This window comes from Lepidochelys kempii, chromosome 3, assembly GCF_965140285.1.
Source record: "Lepidochelys kempii isolate rLepKem1 chromosome 3, rLepKem1.hap1, whole genome shotgun sequence".
Classification (NCBI taxonomy): domain Eukaryota; kingdom Metazoa; phylum Chordata; order Testudines; family Cheloniidae; genus Lepidochelys; species Lepidochelys kempii.
In genome coordinates, this window is record NC_136382.1 from 158,893,067 (window position 1) to 158,913,075 (window position 20,009).

General features: G+C 43.0%; 1 protein-coding gene across 1 annotated transcript in view; it reads left to right on the top strand.

Moving 5' to 3' along the window:
* The first annotated feature begins 1,474 nt into the window (after nt 1-1,474).
* The window catches only part of ACBD3 (acyl-CoA binding domain containing 3), a 31,269-nt gene continuing 12,734 nt past the window's right edge, over nt 1,475-20,009 (top strand). Inside the window, exons 1-6 of the mRNA XM_073338702.1 lie at nt 1,475-1,798; nt 12,751-12,892; nt 13,705-13,845; nt 14,998-15,156; nt 18,180-18,354; nt 19,801-19,981. Coding sequence (XP_073194803.1) covers nt 1,531-1,798; nt 12,751-12,892; nt 13,705-13,845; nt 14,998-15,156; nt 18,180-18,354; nt 19,801-19,981 — 1,066 coding nt within the window. The 5' untranslated portion in view covers nt 1,475-1,530. The remainder of the gene's footprint in view (nt 1,799-12,750; nt 12,893-13,704; nt 13,846-14,997; nt 15,157-18,179; nt 18,355-19,800; nt 19,982-20,009) is intronic.

Consider the following 20,009-nt stretch of genomic DNA (forward strand, 5'->3'; position numbering starts at 1 on the left):
AGCCACCAATTGCTAATCATTTTCTCAAATGTATAAACTATTTGGAATTATTTAGTCAAATATTTATGGCAAACATTTATTAATTGTAAGTGTTTGATATATGAAATTTGAGTTGTATTAGCTATGGCTGACTGGATACATAGATCTCCGGACAGGTTTCTATTTCCTGACTGGATGAGTGTAATGTAACTATTAGAATTTTGGTTTTTAGCAAAAAATGTGCATATCCACAACTTGAAAAATTCACCTTTGGAGAATCTTCTCACCAATTTTCTACTGCCAGTAGATTCCTAAACTCTTTCATAATGTGTACCTGCAGCTTAATACCATATTGCATGGACACTTCTCCTTCTCTTTATAGTTGGGCGGATCACCTGGTCACACAGTTGCAATTGCATAGCACCCCTGAGTCACCTACAGCAATTGCTCACATGGGAGTGTAACATTAATAATTCCCCGATGTACTTTTACTTTCTTTAATGTAATTTAGCAGTTTGAAACAAAGGGGAGTTAACCCAATGTGACCAGTAAACACTCAGTAGATAGTTGGAGGTCCACAAACTACTAAAAATTGCAGAAAGGAAACACAAGGGTGCATCTTCCCTAGGAAAAAAGGATTTTTTCCCCCTCATGTCAGCTAACCCAAGATAAAATCCTACTGAAGACAAGGCAGTTTGTTCTTTTAATGAGGTGGCAGGTCCAGGTAAAAACTAGACTTTCTTTGTCTTTACCTTGATCTCCTAACATGGGAAAACTACAAACTGCTCTGTCTTCCCTAGGATTTTATCTTTAACAGTGAAGTAAGAACACAACTTTTTCCCCTAATGTAGACAAGGCCAAAATGAGCAAGGAAACAAACTTATCTTAGAATGCGAATAAGTATTTCCTTCCATCTCAGGCAAAACATGGCAAACCTGACAGGTCCAGTCACAAATTCAGTTCCTTTCACAGTGAGGAGGTGTTTTAGAAAAAGGAATTCGAAGTTTCTTAAACCAGACCCTCAGCTTAATTTTTCGAAAGATTAAGCCATGCAGCTGCTGCCTCATACAACAGTTAGGAATCCCAATACACAAACCCTGTGACTGAAGCACAAAATGTGGCAGATCAAAAAACCTGAAAACTGTATTGTTTTATTACACGCAGTTTTACAGCCGAACTAACCTATTAACAACCATCCACAAGAGACGCAAAGCACAGCGTACACGCTTGTCATCTGTACTCGCAAATAAAATACTCGGTCCCGCCCTCAGTTCAGTGGGAGAGGGGGAGAGCGCGCGGAGTCACCGTGCAAAGGCGGAACGGTCAGAAAGCGCGGGACAAGAGCCCGCAGGCAGCTGTTGAAAGCGGAGAGGGAACTGCCCCGCCCCCCCGGCTTCTCGACACCTCCAGCGGGCACCACCCCCACGGAGCTCCCCGGCCCCTCCCGCTCCGTGGGGCTGGGGCCGGAAGTTCCGGGTCGGAGGGGAGCGGAAGTCGGGACGTGGCCGCCCCGCCCCAGCCGAGTCGAGCCGAGCCGGAGGCTGAGGGAGGATGGCGGCGGCGGCGGCGGTGGCGGCGCTGAGCTCGGAGCGGCTCGAGGTCTCCATAGACGGGCTGACCCTGAGCCCCGACTCCGAGGAGCGGCCGGGGCAGCCGGATCCCCAGGCCGCGAGCGCGGCGGGGTGGAGCCGGCCGGGCCCCGGGCTCCCGGAGGCGGCCGGCGGGGACGCGGAAGAGGCGGCGGCGGCGCTGAGCCCGGAGCAGCGCTGGGGGTTCGGCCTGGAGGAGCTGTACGGCCTGGCGCTGCGCTTCTTCAAAGGTGACTGACCCCCCGCCCCCGACAGCGCCTCCCGGCCGGGCCCGCCCCGGGGCGCGGGCTGCCCCCAAGCCCTGCCGCCTCCCCCCGGGTCCCCAGGTTACCGCTGTAAATATTATAACACGAGAGAAGGACAGAGGTCAGGCTGTAGTGGTAAATTTATAGTAACAAGGATTGTAGCAATCGGGGTTTACTTGATAATTTCAAACAGTTCTAAAATGCAGAGTCTCTTTTACTGGTTTTTTTGTTTCATGTTTAAAATGAAATTGTAGCGGCAAATTTCTCTGTATATTAGGGGAAGAAGCAGTACTGGATTAAGACAAAAAGAAAAGGAGGACTTGTGGCACCTTAGAGACTCACCAATTTATTTGAGCATGAGCTTTCGTGAGCTACAGCTCACTTCATCGGATGCATGCCATGAAAGCTCACGAAAGCTCATGCTCAAATAAATTGGTGAGTCTCTAAGGTGCCACAAGTCCTCCTTTCCTTTTTGCAAATACAGACTAACACGGCTGTTACTCTGAAACCTGGATTAAGACAACAGGCGCTACTGGCTCATATTTAGGGCTCCAGCTCCTGGGGTCATGTGATTGTACTGAAATTTGTTTCTGGCCTGCATGATACAAAGAGAGCCTTGAAAATGTGGACTGAGCATCACGATTTCAGTGATGGCTGCTTGAGTTTGCAGCAGCCAGACAGTTGCTTTGAGGGCTTTGAACTGCCCCATGCATCTCAAAGGGGCGTTAACTCAAAGGCTCACTAATCTGGGAGCCCTGTGAACATCAGTCTCAGGAAATAACTGTGTTAGCACAGCCATACTTTATCTTCTTGGGTAAGTACTGGGGGACCCTCGATGCCACCTCTGCCTTTCTGGAGGAGGGAGATGAGATCCCTGTTGCCATCTTTATTGCCCCCAGGGGGAGAGGTTCTATCTTGTGCTGATCCTGGGGAGGAATTTCGTTCTGAACAAGTTCTTTATATCATGCTTATCACCATAGTATCTGAGTGCCTTCCAGTAGTGCATTAAGCAATGTGACAAACATCTGTCCCATGTTTGTTCTTTCATCCTCTCTCTAGAGGAGGTGTGTGCAGTGGAGCGTTTTGTAGTTTTTAATAAAATCGTACTGTATGTTACAGAAGGCAAGGTCAAAGACAGGTTTCAGAGTAGCAACTGTGTTAGTCTGTATCTGCAAAAAGAAAAGGAGTACTTGTGGCACCTTAGAGACTAACACATTTATTTGAAAGCTTATGCTTAAATATGTTTGTTAGTCTCTAAGGTGCCACAAGTACTCCTTTTCTTTTTAAGGTCAAAGAAGTACTTCTTGTACATAGAGCGGATGGTGGTGAAGTTTGTGGAGGTCCTTAGGTCCTGTGTGAGTTCACGGTCTCAAGCTAGCTCCCAAGAAAGCTCTGTCTTCTGGATAGATAAGCTTTAACCTTATTGTACAAGGTCCATTGTGCCAAAGGAATTAAGTTGTTGAATACAGTCTTCATCCTGGAGCTTTATCGCTGATGCCCATGCATCTCTTCTAGGAGCCTGTGTTCCGGGCACTGCATTGCCTTAGGGCTGGTCTACACTAGGAACTTGCATCAGCATACTAGGTCTCTCGGGGTGTGAAAAATCCAAACTCCAATATGTAGCTATGCTGACCTAACCCCACTGGTAGATAGTCCTAGGTACCTACAGGGATGGGTGAACCCCTTCCGTCAATGTAGGTAGTGTCTGCTGCACTGAAGCACTGCTGCAGCTGTATTGCTGTAGTATTTTAAGTGTAGACATACCCTCAGTCTGACCTGGGGAAGGAGATGTAGTTCTGCAGTGTTTTTCTTTTTCTTAATAAAATAACAAGTTAGAGGCATTTTCTTAATTCTTTAAAATATGAGAGGCAAACAGTTTTTATCTAATGGTAAGTTTTCATGAATTGGGAATCGGGACTCCTGGGTTCTATTCCTGAGTATGTCACTCTGTGTCATCTGGGACAAGTCATGTAATCTCTGCCTTGTTTCCACCTGTTAAAATGGGTATAATACTTAATAGGGTTCTTGTGTGGCTTCTTGAGCACTTTTTAAAGTACTTTGAAACTTATGTATGGAAGGTACCTTATCTTTGCCTTTCATTCTTGACTATGGTTTTATTACTCTACATTTCCCCCAGCTATTTAAAAGACATACTGTAAAATCATACATTGTGAACAAGCATACATCTAAATCACCAAGTGGAATGCATCAATTTAAAACTATTTCAGTCAACTTTTCCACTTGTGCTTCAGTTATTAGTATTAGTAATTGGCTAGAGAGACTCACGTTCAGGTCAGTGATTCAGATATGAAGTAGGATGGTGACTATGGAATGTCTGAAATGAATTGGTCTCGGTCCCATTCCCAGTGGCTTAGGTATCCACATCGTAAAACACATTTTTGCATTGGCACCATTTATTGGTAGCCTCAAAAGAGAGGCTAATGAGTGAATGCACAAGCTGTTGCTCCAGGTCAGAATTGAGGCATGCTGGAAGGCTAATGTTAGGAAGCCTGTGTTGCTTGTGATCCCTCTACCTCTACAAAAGCTATACTGTGTTGATGGAGAGAAGACTTCGGCTGTTAGTGTAGCAGTTTTCATGAATGTTGAACTGTTAGGGGGAAAAAATCTTCTGTCCCTCTCTGAAGACTTGATGATTAAACATTGCAGCCCATGATGCTCACTGTCCACACACCCAACACAAAGCAAGTAAGGGCAACCTTGTGTCATGAATTGCTATTCTTGATGGCACTGATACAGATGTTGGTATGGAGAGGGCATAAGTTGGAATACCAGGGAGGTTGCCACAGGAGGCCAAAGAATAAGCAACCCTAGAGAATAGGAAATTACTTATCCAAGTGTTGCTCCTGTATGTACATTTCTGGTACATGACTAGCTAACTCTGCAGTCTTTGATTCTTCTTTCCATAAAATTTCATTTTGATCAAAAAACTCTAGGGTACAACTGCACTACAACTGGAAGGTGTAATTCCCAGCTCAGGCTGACGTACTTGTGCTAGTACTGATCATGGTAGTGTGCTAAAAATAGCAATGTGGTCCCAGCAGAATGGGTGGTGGCAGTTTGGCGAGCCACCTCAGTACATACCTAAGGTCTCAGACAAGATTGTACTCTGGTGGCCGCTCATGTTACCATGATCAGACTGCTGTTTTTAGAGCACTCGCTTGATCAGAGCTAGTGTGTTAAGCCAATTAATAAGCTGCAACTGATGCAGCTGCTCTGCTGTAGCACTTCAATGAAGATGCTCTAAGACGGTGGGAGAGTGCTCTCCTGTTGGCATAGTTAATCCAACTCCCTGAAAGGCGGTAGCCATGTTGATGGTGGCTTAGGTTGGTATAACTAAGTCACTCGGGTGTGGATTTTTCAGATCCCTTGGCAATGTAGTTACACCACTATAGGTCTGTAATGTAGACTAGGCCTTAGTCTATCTGAGCTGGGAACTATAGCTCCATGCTGCAGTGCAGATGTACCAATTGGGTAACAACTTATTGTGATTGCCAAGTTTTTTCATTGTTGTGTGTTTATATAGATCAAAGAACTCTACCTTTATTTGTGATGTGATGGTATATAATTAAATTAAGAGTGGTAAGGCTTAAAATATTAAAGACGATTTTGTTTACTCTCTACCAAAGAGAGACATCTAAAGATGGTCTAGATATAATCCCTTTTTCCGTCTCCCCTGTTACTGGCAAAATTGTTCCCTGCATTACTACCGTATATTGTACTGTTTTGTGCAATCTACTTTAAAATGATTCCAGTGTTGGGGCTTCCATCACCTTCGTTAGGAATAAGGAAAATATTCCATATTCTTAGGCCAGATCTCTGCTCAAAACCTTTGTTGGTATGGCAATGTCAGTTAGGAGTGTGAAGGTTTTGAGACACCTCTGTACTGGCAAAAGCCTTAGCATGGACACAGTTATACTAGCATGAAAATGCTTCTGTCGGTGTAACTTATTTCACTCACTAAACTCCTGTAAGCCGTTGGTTCTCAGAGTGGGATCCCCGGATCTCTGGTGATCCATTGTTATATAGGGGTCTGTACTTTGCGCCAGGCCCAGAACATACCAGAATGGCATTCTGGCACTTTTGCTATATGGAGGATGCCATTTTATTCTCAAAATGGCATCCTGCACATTGCATGACCTCTCATGCAATAGGCATGAGTGGTCATGCTTGTGGGTATTCCAGTAGTACCGCCCTTGCGCATTCAGGATATTACACCCTTCTTTGAGGGCTTAGAAGTACTTTTTCTGCCATAGATGTCAAGGCTCAACACTTCTACAAGATAGGAAAATAATAGCCCATTTAGGGGAAACAGAAATACAGATCAAGTGATGTAGGGTTTCAGGACTCTGTGGTGGAGATAGGAACTGAGCCCAGGGAATCCTGAGACCACTGAACTCAACTGTGTTTGCGCATGTGCATAAGTGTCATAATAAGCTTACCTAATATACGTACGTTTCAAGTTGTTGCTTTAGGAAATGAAAGGGATGCAGGATATATAGGTGCCAAAGGGGACCTTGGTGGAAAAAAAGTTTGGGAACGACTGATACAAGCTACATCAGGAAAAGGCAAAAGCTCTTTTTTGCCAGGGTAAGCTGTACCTATGCTAAGAGGGTTTTCCTGTGTAACTGTACCAGCAAACCTTTTCTAATGTAGACTTGGCCTTATGGATGGAAATCTCTGTGCCTGAAATGTCCATATTTTCTCCCCAACCTTCAGTATACACCAGTCTGAGGAAGAGACTTGTTATCTGTCCGGAAATGATCAGCTGTGCAGCACCATCAATGCATAAAGAAACAGTACTCATTTTACTACTGGGAAGCTACAGTGGTATCTTAAGGCCTAGTCTGCACTTAAAAATTGGATCAACTAGCTACGTTGCTTGGGTATGAGAAACCCCTCCTGTCACTGTAGGAAGCACCTACACAATGGGTTTTGCAGCAGCACAGCTGCAGCGCTGTTGTTCTGCCGCTGTAGCAACCATGATGTAGGCGTGGCCAAATCTGTTTCTTAATTTCGTCTGACCACAGCTTTCTGTTTCCCCCTCAAATCATGCTGACGGAAGTTCTGTCTCTGTCCTCAGACTTACACAGAGGCTTCAGGACAGGAAATATGACCTGGTCTCTTCTGTTGCTTGGCATATAGCAACTGGTTACTAGAAATGGCTGAATTGTCTCGCCAATGAGTTTTGTGGGTACATTCTTGTTCTCTGGCATTTGAAAAGTGTTATCTGCTCTAGAGATCTACAGATGTGATCAGAATGGTGCTAGGCCTTTTTGATATGCCCTCTGAGCATAAGGACTTGCTTGAGTAACTTTCCCTAACTGGGATTTTTATTTCTACTTTTCTTGCCTCCTGAACATACTCTGTAAGGGTGAGTGCTAATAACTGTACATAGATTAGACAGTAATTAGGTTTTAAGTCATTCTTGTAATATTTTGGTTCGTCACTTCCAAAAAACACCAAACGAAAAACATATTTTTGAGGCGGTTCTAAAAACTCAATTAACTGTGTCCCATGGGACTCCTTCCCTTAGAATGGATGCAGTAATTGAATAGAAGCCTGAGAGGGAGCGTTATGAGTATATTGTGCACTGTTTCTCAGTGAAGAATTTTCAGTATTTAAAGTTATAAAATGACTTTAAATATGGCTATAAAATATGGTTATAAAATGAAAAGCAATGCTATTTAGTTTATATAAACAATACACTAATACTCCTTTCTTTTTAGCATATTTAATTGCATTCTGTCTTGAGTCTCAATTTCCAGCATATATTCCATTTTAGATATACTACTTGACAATAATGAAACGGTAAATTAAATTTTCTGTGATTATAAGGGAGACAGTTGTATCTGTGTGCGTTGCACCTTTCAACTGCTAGCTCATTTGAATGGTTTAATCTTTCTCTTGTTCATGTCATACTTGCAGACTAATATTAAACGTCTCAAGTGCATTGTTAATAGGCCTGGCTTTAACTTTAGCATAGAGACTAACCTGTTTGAAGAGTTGTCTCAATGGACAACTCATTGAGTGTTCAGTGGATCTCTAGAGTGTTCTCACTTAATCAAGATGCTAACAGAATAAAGAAAAGCTGTATGGAGGATTGGATGGCTAGGGGATTGGTAATGGCCAGTTACACATAGCTTTTACTTCTTAATCATCAGTTAAGTCCAGTCCACGTCCTTAGTGACTGAAAGTTGCTAAGGTCTGGAGCTTGAGTGGTCTGAGTAGTTTTTGGGTCATAGTGGACGGGTAGAAAAAGATCACCGTATCCTGCCATCCATGGAGTGGTTCTCCTAGGTCATAGTTGAGGTATATCAATGGAAATGAATGGGGAAGCTTGTAGTTTTGCTGACTTTGGTACGTACCCCCTCTGGATAAATAGGGAAACCCATTGTCCAGTGTTGTTCTTGAACCATTCACAAGTACTAAATATATATTAAATTGAAACAAAAGTATCATTTTACCATGTAGAGCTGTCCAGTAATTATAGTCAGGGCTGTCAAAGGCTTATGACTCGTGGACGCTTAACGAGCCTGGCACTGAAGAGCCTATTTGGCAAGACTCCGAGGACTGTAGCTTTTTCCATGTGCTCTGGTGCAGACCGTTTCAGCTACTCTGTTTCATCTTCTGATACAGTTTAACTGTTAAGGTTCTAAGGCCTTGTCTCGACTGTAGAGTTTTGTCGACAAAAGTGATGCCACTTTAATAAAAGTGCTCCTTGTGTCGGCAGAGCACATCCATACTATGCTCCTTGTGTCAGCAGAACGCATCCACAGTAGCAGCTCTTGCGTCGACACAGAGAGCAGTGCACTGTGGGTAGCTATCCTACTGTGCATCTGGCTGCAGGGTGCTTTGGGAAGGGTTTGCAATGCCTCAGGGGGCAGGTACAGCATCACATGTTGCAGGTTTCTCAATCCCATTGTTCCATGGGCATCCTACTAGATTACCAGCTGCTTTTCAACTGAAGTGTATGTGGGAGGAGGGAGTGTGTGAGAGGGAGAGTGTGAGTGTGTGTGTGTGTGCTGGGGAAGTGTGTGTGAGAGAGTGTTTTTTGAGGGGGGAGTATATATGTGAGAGACAGTTTGTGTGTGTTGGGGGAGAGTGGCATGCTGTCTCTTTATGTTCAGACAGCAGCCTGAACAACCAATCCTGGGGGAGGGGAACACCCTTCCACATCAAACTCCCAGCTCTGCACAGGACAGCAGTCTCTCTCCTCCCCACAGCAGCAGCCTGCTCTGCCTGCCTGCCGATTCCACATTAAGGGTTCTGTGATTCCTTCTGAGTTCTCCCACAGCCTCCTCAGCAGCTCTGTGAGCTCTCCAGGCTGAGGAATGCCAACGTTTTCTGGAGCTTTGAAAGGGGAGGGGTGCATGTCTTCAGGGTAGCTGAGCTCAAAACAGTGAGCAGAGCAGTCACAGCGGGCATTGTGGGATACGGGGGTGGGGGGCTAGTTATGTCAACATAACGAACTGCAGCATCTACACTGGCACTTTGTCGATAATACTTTTGTGCAAGAAGTGTTTGTTACCCGTCAAACTGGTTTTATTTTGCCACCAAAAGTGGGATTGCAGTTTTGTACACCGCCACTATTTTGCCACCAAAAGCTGCCTTTTGCCAACATAACTCTGCAGTGTAAACAAGGCCTAAGTATGATGGGTGGTTAGAGCTTGCAACATAAACATGATTAAAACAAGAAATAGCTAGCATGTAACCTAGAAGCTCAGATTCTCTTGACTGACTCAGAAGAATACCATTTGCTAAGTACTCCCATTTATAGTATGAACAAGCCACTGAATTCCACCCCCTAGCCCCCCAAATCTCTTAATTTCTCAGTGGAAAGTTGTCTGATCCTTTTTTTTTTTATTTAGCTTTTTATTTCTTTCTCTCTTGGGGAACTTTCTTTGTCAATACAGATTTCAGCTTCACTTCATATTTGAAGCTTGGTCATCAGAGAGCTTATTTACATTGGGAAAATGTAGATCTGTAATTCTCAACTGCTGGTAGAAATAGGCTTTACTAACCCTGCTCTGAGCTGGGCTCAGATACTGATTCTAAGGACAGGGTTAGACAACATGTGGTAAAAACATCCACACAGTGTCTATGCTACAGCATCCAACAATGAAGAATTACAGGTACACAGTTCCCCATTGTTAGATTTGTCCGTGGTGTTTAGTGGTCTGAAAGTGTACTTAGCATGTAAAGCTAGACATAATGTTATCTTAGTGTCCTTGTCCCTACCATGACCAAGGACAGTCATCTCCATTTAGATGAGCTTGGATTTTCTGATCATTTTTGTATATAAATAGCATTTTCAATGTGAGTATTCACACTGGAAACCTGTTTTTAAGAGCCAAATTTATTTTATCTAATTTAATATTCAAATAGTTGCAATAAAGTTCTCCCAAATGATCCATGGACCAAAAGCTATTTTCGGAAATTATCTGGTGGATAATTACAATTAAAACTGGATAGCTGGACATAACATTTAACTTCTGTTTTTCCTAGGTTCTTACAATGTTGTCTATCACAGTGGTATATTAGCAATGGCTCTCATTTATGTTTATGTAAGAAAAAACAATTTCAGAGTAACTGTCTGAACTGATTTGAAACACAGGCCATGTCTACACTATAATCTTAAATCAACCTAGGTTAAGTTGATTTACAGCAGGGGAGGGCAAACTATGGTCCGCGGGTCAGATCTGGCCAGTCAGGGTTTTCAGTGTGGCCTGCAGGATTGCCAGCCCCATGGTGCAGCAGGGCTAAGACAGGCTCCCTGCCACTCCCAGAAGTGGCCGGCACCATGTCGCTGGGGGAGGGGGAGCCAGAGGGCTCTGTGCGCTGCCCTTGCCTGCAGGCATTGCCCTCTGCAGCTCCCATTGGCCAGGAACGGGGAACAGTGACCAATGGGGGCTTCGGGGCTGGTACCTGCAGGCGATGGCAGTGTGCGGCGGAACCGCTTGCCCCGCCCCACCCCACCCCCAGGAGCCACTGCTGGACATGCTGGCCACTTCCAAGAGAGGCACAGGGCCAGGGCAGGCAGAGAACCTGCCTTAGCCCTGCTGCGTGCTGCTGCTACTCTGGAGCCGCTTGAGGTAAGCAGCACCGGGCCGGAGTCTGCACCCCTCACACCAAATCCCTGCCCTGAGCCCCCTAACCTCCTGCCACACCCCTCCTGCACTCCAACCCCCTGCCCTGAGCCTCCTGCCACATCCCTCCTGCTCCCCAGTACCCTGCCCTGAGCCCCTTCCTGCACACTGCACCCCTTCCCACACCCCAACCCCCTGCCTCAGCCCTACATTCATGGCCCTGCATACAATTCCCCACCCAGATGTGGCCCTCAGGTCAAAAAGTTTGCCCCCCTGACTTACAGCCACTGCAGTAATTACTGTGGTGGCTGATGTCCACACTATCCTCCTTCTGTTGATGGTGTGTGTCCTCACCAGGAGCGCTTCCACTGACTAAAGAGGGCCAGTTTGGGAGGCTGAGAGCCAGGGGTCTGAGCTCACGCAGCTCCCTGCCAGGAGCCCAGCTTCCCCCCAGCCGGCAGACAGGGGAAGCCACCTGGAGTCTGGTCAGCTGCTATGCTCCTGGTGGGGAATTTAGAGCCAGGAGCCTTGGGCAGCCAGGCTCCGAGCCGGGCCCATTCTTGGCAGTTTTACAGCTCCAACCTGTAGGTACTTTGGCTGCAATTCATGACTGTACAAGCAGTACCAGCAAGCACAGGTTTTGAGTGCAGTAGGCCTTTCACTTGAATTCTGTATTGTGGTTATCTACAGTAGTGGCTCCTTTATACTAATCTTTCTAAACAGAGAAAAAGGTTATTAATTCTATCTTGTGTAACAGGAAACAAGTCTTTTCTGCAAGCAGTATAATTCAAATAATGGATGTTCCTTTGCTTTGTTTTGACAGCTAGTGAAACATGCTGGGATAGTCCTAGTTGACACTTTTTGTTTAAATATATTTCCATGCAGCATTTTTCTTGCTAATAAGTAGAACCATGCAAGGATACAAAATTTGTATCTGTATCCATCCACAAACATAGTTCGTGAATATAAAGTGGGTATATGCAGATTTGCATGGCTCTACTAATAAGCATTCAGTGTAATTGGACTAAGACCGTATCAAGATGTGATATGCAGAATTGATAGAATCTGAAGACTTTTTTAAATTAATTTTAATTTACTGTAAATATAAGTTTTAATGCTGTTTCTCCTCTAGCACTGAAATCCATTCAGTCTAAGCCTTGCTAATTGAGTCACCTCTAGTCTCTTAATTGTGGAGTAGTATCACATTTTGCCAAGGCAGCTGGAGTAATTTAATTGCCTTAAGCAAGATATTCCCCTTAAATTGTGATTTTTTTTTTTATTTTCTACAGTCTTCCTTGCTGTAGCTCTTGGCATAAAGCAAGACACACAGAACAGTGTTAAAACTCTATGGAATGTAAAATTTAAATCTTAGCTCTTTATACAGAAATGCCTTCCCATGCCATTACAGGGGACTTGGGAAGCATACTTGTGAAAAAATCACATTAAGAAGCCTCTTAAATATTTGAAAACTATAGATCCATATGATACAATTTTGGTCTATATAATTTAAATGTTTATACGGTAATTACCGTATTTTTGCTAAAGATGCAATCTAGGATACGTTATTTAAAACACTTTTTATAATTATGTTGCAATAGCTACAGCTGAATGTTTCTATTCTGGACAAATTTGCTTAATTTTGACCAAATAATAGGATTTATGACTTGTATTTAACAATTCAAGGAGCAGATAATTTCCTCTGGGGCAAAAAATTGAGAACACTTAAGGCATAGGTTACCCTATCCATTCTGTGAGGCTTTTTCATATTAGTATAAGTTTCTCTTTTAATGAATAAATCATAATACCATATTCTTCTCTTTGCTTTGGCAGAGAAAGATGGCAAAGCCTTTCATCCAACATATGAAGAAAAACTTAAACTTGTGGCACTACACAAGCAGGTTCTGTTGGGACCCTACAATCCGGACACTTGTCCTGAAGTTGGATTCTTTGATGTACTGGGAAATGATAGGAGGTAGTTTCTCTTTCATTGGCCTATATTTCAAACAGACAGTGAGAGAAATGCGGTTAACATAATCTTGGTTCAACAGTAGCAAAACAAATATATTGTACTGTCTGGAAATGCAAATAAGTTGGTGGAAGGGGGAGCTCTTCAGATGTGTGTACCTGACATATCCGTTACTAGGCAAATATAAGAATAGAACTGTTTAGACTTGAAACCCAGGAATACTCGGCATCCTTTATCTTCAACTGGCAAGATCTATACAATTTATCTAAACCACTTCTGTTATAACATGTCACTATTTTGATTAGTTAATGACCCAAAATCTCATTAGATTCATGAAGAATTAATCAGTCATAATATAGAACAGAAGCAAAAGGGGGATAATACATCAAATGCCTCCTTTCCAGTTTTTCTGAATTTTGGATTTTTCAAAGTATAATGTGAAGTTATAGTTAGGTTTAATGGTGTGCGTTGGAGACTTGCTTGCAATACTTTAACAAAATCCCTTCATAAATGTTACGCCCTAAAAAGAGGGATGGGCAGAAAAAAGCCTTGTAGGATAGAGAGGAAAAACAGCTATGAAGTCTTCTGGTTGAAATGTCAATTGTAAGAAGAAAAACTCTGTTTTTTCTAGTTAGTATGAGATAAACACGCTTGGTTCCAAGCCTCTTGTGCATCATGGCTCAAAATGTGACTGTAATTTCAACCTGAGTTCATTCTGTGTTTGTTGGATTGGGAGTTGACCACTAACTTGAGAAGATTGTTGTATGTTCTTCTAACATTATATACTCTTACTGGGGTATATTTTTTGTTTCTCTCAGGAAAGAATGGGCAGCCCTTGGAAACATGTCAAAACAGGAAGCCATGGCAGAATTTGTACACCTTCTTAATAGGTGTTGTCATCTCTTTTCAACATATGTCACCTCCCATAAAATAGAGAAAGAAGAACAAGAAAAGAAAAGGTGAAGTGGGTTTTTTGTGTGTGGAAGAGAGCTGTCTTCCTCCATGTGCATGCAAAGCTGCAGCTAGCTTCAGTTGCAGGCCCTTACCTTTGTCAGTGCTTGTCTCCCAAATTGCCTTGCACCAGTCACACTCCTTAAGCCTTTTTACCATTTCAGTGATAAGTGAGTATTTGAAGGAAGGGGGTAAGAAGACCAAACCTCTCTAGAGTGCCTTAGAAGTGCCTGGCTATTATTTCTGCTAACATTTGTAATATCTTTGTGAGGAACTGAGTTTGTCTAAAATAACTTTCCCACTATCTGACACTGAACAACTAGAATATAAAATAATGAGCAGATGCCTAAAATCTCCTATCCTACTGGTCTCCAGTGGGCATAAGCAGCGGCTGAAAGCCCCCTTGGGGGAGGCTAGCCCCCCCTGGGTCCACCCCTTCTGCCTGAGGCCCCATCCCTACCTCTCTCCTTCCACCACCCCACGGCTGGAGGAGCCCCAGCTAGGCCAGCCTGAGCCCCACCCCAGACTGCTGGCCTAGGGCTCTTCTCTCCCCCCAGCTTCCAGGGAGAGGAGGGATGCAGTGTGTGGTCCCTCCCCGGGGTGGCAGTGAGGAGGGATGCGGCAGGTGGGATGTCTTGGCAGGGACCTCCAGAGAGGGAGGAAGAGTGGAGGAGAGGAGTCAGCGCAGGCTTGGGCAGGGGGTACAGCAGCTCATGTGTTAAGTAGAATCTGCATAGTAGTTTCTAAATCATTAACAAACATGGGGGAGGAGAAGTAGTTGTGGCTGAGCTCGTTTCCAGCCATTTAGCTTCATGTTCTACCATAGTTTGCTGACAAAACTTATAGGTTAGAGTGATCATCAGCTTATGATTCTAATTTTTACACTTGGCAAAACTGATGACAGCTGAGTAAAGCTCAGACAAGTCTTTCTTCTCCATATCTTCATAAAGATATTATGCCTGTCAAGTTAGAGAGAAAGAGGCAATGTGTTGAATACCGAAAGCCTTATCATACATATGAAAAGAAGCCTGAAGCCATGTACCCTGTACAGTGAGTCATGTAGACATAACTTTGACTTTGCCGCAGATGACAAAATGGTAAAAGTAACTACATTTAGGATGGTGGTGATGCTGAAGTGTGTCATTGAATGGCTGTCACAGGAGGGAAGAGGAGGAACAGAGGCGTCGTGAAGAGGAAGAGCGAGAGCGTTTACAAAAGGAAGAAGAGAGGCGTAGACGAGAGGAGGAAGAAAGACTGAGACGGGAAGAAGAGGAGAGGCAGCGAATAGAGGAGGAGAGGCTCCGGATGGAACAGCAGAAGTGAGTTGTTGGAATAGACCAAATTTAAGAAAATTGCTATCCATGCTATTGGAACAGTTGCCTTTCATTCTGTGCTCGCTTTGGAATGGTTATACCATAAACAAATGCCAAAAGTCTTGGTCAGGAGCAGTCTGTGTGTGGATCAAATATGGCATATGGAGTTCTACAATGAGATCTGCAGCTACGCATCTTACAGAGGTGCAGATTTGCAAACATTGCAGATCCCAGCATGCGGTTCTGCATTTTGAGCAAAATTGCTGTTTAGTTTGCCTTAAAAACAGGATTTGGACTATAAAGCATTTAACCCCATGATAGATGCCTTGTCCTCTTAATTTGACATTGTAGAGCCACTGATGCAACCGAGAGAATGAAGGGGAAAAAGCAGCCGTGCAGAAGGGTGATTTGTTCTGGGCTCTGTAGTTTCATGGGCTGCAGTTATACAAATTTGCAGCCCTCTGGTTCTTGGCAAGTTGCTAATGCTACCCACAGTTGAGGAAAGTTTGAGTGCCCCTATGAAAAGGTTACTTGAATTGTGATTTGAGGCCCTGTCTATACTGAGAATTGAACCCAGGTTGTTAACTTTAAAGAGAATGCTGTATAATCATGTTTCTCAATTTCAATTCTATGCGTACATGCACCAAAATTTTCAAACCTTGTTCCCTAACATGGCTTGATTTTCAGGGGTGCTGTGTCTGTAGCTCCTGTTTACTTACTTGGAATTTGTGTGTGCTCAGTACCTCTAAAAATCAAGTCAGTAAAGAGCTGGAACTTTGTGCCCAAGATTAAAATTTGATCAAATTCTATGATGATGTAAAGCTTTAACTTTTTTTTAAAAAGCAATATATTTAAAGTTGTGTATTTCATTGTATTTACCAGCAGAAACACATCAAAATCCTGAGAACATGGATCCATCCATCGTATACTCAGTGCATAAGAGAATACTAGTTAATTAAAACTTCTTTCCTTCTCTTTGATTAAAAATGTCTAATTTCATCATGGCAAAAGGTTAACAGTGGAGTGCCTCTGTGTTTAATATATTTATGACTTCGAAAGGGGAGTGAGTAGTGAGGTAGTAAAATTTGCAAATGTCAGTTATGTAGGTTAGTCAGAACCAGAGCAGACTGAGAGGAACTTCAGAGAGATCAAAAAAAAGCTAGGACAGTGGGCAACATGATGACAGACAAGATTCAATTTCCAGAAATGCAAAGTAATACACATTTGAGAGAGATTTTTACAAGGCCAGGTCTACACTACAGGCCTAGGTTGATATAAGTGCATTGCTCAGGGGTGTGGAAAGTCCACACCCTGTGTGACAGTTATACTGACCGTAATCCCCTGTGTAGACAACGCTATGTTGACAGGAGAGTTTCTCCCAGAGAGCTTCTCCTGTCTCTTTGGGAGGTGGATTAACTATGCCGATGGGAGAGCATCTTCACTTAAGCGCTGCACCAATGCAGCGTTTTCAGTGTGGACCTGCCCTGACGCTTTACAGGGTTCTAAAGTAACTGTCACTCAAAAAAGGGTTCCTGAGCATTACTGTATATGAAGACCTCTGCTCAGCGTGCCACGGCGGTCAAAATGCAAACAAGATGTTGGGATGCACGAGGAATGGGATGGTGAATAATAGAGAATATTATAATGCCTTTATATAAATCAGTGATACAGCCTCCTCGCTTATGCTATGGGCAGTGCTGGGCATCTATTTAAAAAAGGATATTATAGAAGTAGGAGGATTTAGAGAAGGGTGATGAGTGATCAAAGATCTGGAAACCTCTTTTATACAAAGAGACGGAAAAGACTGCGATTGCTCATCTTACAAAGGAGGCAAATAAGAGGAAACATAATAAGTGTGTAAAATGATACAGAGAAGGTAGATCAAGAGTTTGTTCTCCCTGTCTCGTAACCCAAGAATAAGGTGACTTTCAATAAAATGTAAAGTGGGAAATTCAAAACCAGTAAGAGAATTTTTGGTCACATACCATGTAATTGAACTGTGGAACTCATGGCTTCAGGAAGTTGATGCAAATAATTTAAAAAGGGGTGGAAGGGAGGGAAAGGATTGAACATGTATATGCATATCAAGAATATCCATAAGTGTCAAACATTTTGTGGAAGAAATATTAACCTCATCCTTCAAGGTTTAAGCCAGTCTGTAACTATCAGAGATCAGGATGAGACCTAATGAGTTGGGGCAAATTATCCCATCTGCCTACTGCCAGGCTCTTTCACCTTTCTCTGAAGCATCTGGTCCCGGCCTCAGTTGGAGACAGGATATTGGACTAAGTGGACCATGTGTCTGATCAAATTCCTATTTCATTCCTGTAGAAAAGGAGAAAAGCTGCATATCCACTCAGAACTAACCCATGTAATAATCCTAAAGTGTTACCAATTAAACCTGCTATTGTCACACACTGTTCCATCTTGCATTGTTTTCTGTCCTCCCCTGAATCAGGCCAGTCAGTCATACTTTCCCTATCTGGTTGAGTACAGGTTGTCCAGGGAATTTGAGGCAGATCAAGTATCACAATGTATGTTCTCCTTTTGTACAGAACTCTTATTTTCACCACAAAGCATTGACATAGGACTACTTTGGCACTCTGTCCTTGATGCCTTCTGTGTTGGAGGACTATTGGGATTGTGTGTGTATACTTGAACACCAAACCCTTTTTTCTGGCTTCAAAATCTGAAAAATGCAATATTGTGGCTTTTTTAGTGCTTCCTTCTGGTTTATCAGACTTCAAATGGTGACTCATGGTGTGCCTTGCAAGGCAGCTCTTTAACACTTTAAACGGGTTTTCAAACATTCAGTAGAAAATAAGCTGGCCTCTTGCTAATACTTTTCTCAATTGGCATATTTTAGATGGGAGAAATCTCACTTGCATTATCTCCTGGCTTTGTCCCATCTGTATTAATTAGTTTGCACAAGGAATTGAGTTCACTGTATTTGAGGCCAGTTAAAAATAGTGATCTTGCTGATACCTCCAGCCATTTGTAATCTTCATACTCTGCTCCTGACAATTTAGGCAACAAATAATGGCAGCATTGAACTCCCAGACTGCTGTTCAGTTCCAGCAATATGCAGCCCAGCAGTATCCGGGCAACTATGAACAGCAACAGATCCTAATTCGCCAGCTTCAAGAACAGCACTATCAACAGTACATGCAGCAGTTGTATCAAGTCCAGCTTGCACAGCAACAGGTATAGTAGGACATTTGAGATATACAGAGTCATTGGTATCCTTGATCCAACCTTTCTACCAGAGGTACTAATGCACTTTTGTTATCCTAGGTCAAAGAGGTGGTGACTCTTAAAATTTAAAAAGTGGCGTTTGGTTGGCTGACACTGTATCAGATTCAAATACTGAAGCTTCTTTGTTAATCTCTTCCTGTAATTTTCTAAAACAGCCATTGGCTAAGAATATTCTAAGTAGACAGTTCAACCTTTGACTTGTCTGAAGTGACTTTGCCAATCACTTAATCCCTGTTAGAGTTCTTAGAGGTCAAATGTTAAGCACTCTGTAATAATGTGTGCGTACTTTAATAGTTTAATGTGCCCATAGCAGTGGAATCTGGGCTCAGATGGGAACAAATTTACGTTTCCAGAATTTCTGCATTTTAATGTATGACGTTAGTTCAAACCCATTCATGGGAAAGTCTTTTAAGGAATTAGAAGTCAGATCACATCTCTGTTGCTCTTGTTTTTCTTTGATTTTCATAAAGGCTGGTACCATGTTAATCTGATTCCCCCCCCCCCCCAATTCTTTAATCTGTTGGGTTTCCAATTTTTCTTCAGGAATAAACCTTCCTTGCTAAATCCAAAAGACTTCCCCGCTGGCTAATTCCAAGTGTTAACTATAAATTGTTTGAATTATTACATGGTACAGTTCTCCCTCTTCTTGGGTGAATTAAACCATTTGCAGAGGGTCCACACAAAATCTATGTACCACTTATGTCCCATTGAGACCCTTTTTTTTTTGAAGCTGGTAAAGTGCATAGGCCTTGTTCTGTGTGCAAAGCATCCTCAGTCTGTGCCTTGGAATGCCATTCTTCTGGCATGCTTTCCATAGCTGCTCTCTGCTTTAGTTCTGTGGGCTTCTTTTGCCCTTAGTTTCAAATTCACACAGATTTGATATTGTAAACCCACAAACTGGCAGGGGATTTATTATAGCTCTCAGGTACTTCTGCTTTCAAAAAGTTAACTAGATTTCAAGAGAGACCCTTTCAACAGGCTAACTATTAAAGGCCAGTAAATATGTAACTGTGAAATTCTGTGCATACCTTTTCTAAAACAAGTTTTTTGTGAGCAGAATTACTATAGTGATTACTGAAACTTGCAAACGTTTCTCCAATTAGGTGTGAAAACAAATTACCACTAGCTGTCTCCAGTTAGGATTTCAACTGACCATTTTCAATTTTTTTCAGCATCTGGATCCAAATGGCCTGACTTCAAAAGGCCTGACTCCATGTAACTCACTGATTGCAATGGGGGCTGTGTATGCTTGGCACACCTGAAAATCAGGCCACTTAGATGCTTAACTTTAGGTCCCCAGATTGGAAAAATGTTGGCCTACATTCTGAAATGTTAATTAAGATATTTTGATGACTACTTCCTTGTTTTTACTGAACTTGGTTTCTCTAACTGTAGGCAGCATTACAAAACCAGCAGGAGGCAGCAGGGGCTTCTATGACTACCATGCCAAAGGTGAATGCAGCTGCCCCGGGAGAGAGCCCATCTGTTAATGGACAGGCCAAGGCTCATACAGACATCCCTGAAAAAGAGCTGGAGCCAGATGCTCTGGAAGAAGCACTAGAGAATGGACCAAAAGGTATGACTAGAACGAGATTCCTTAATTT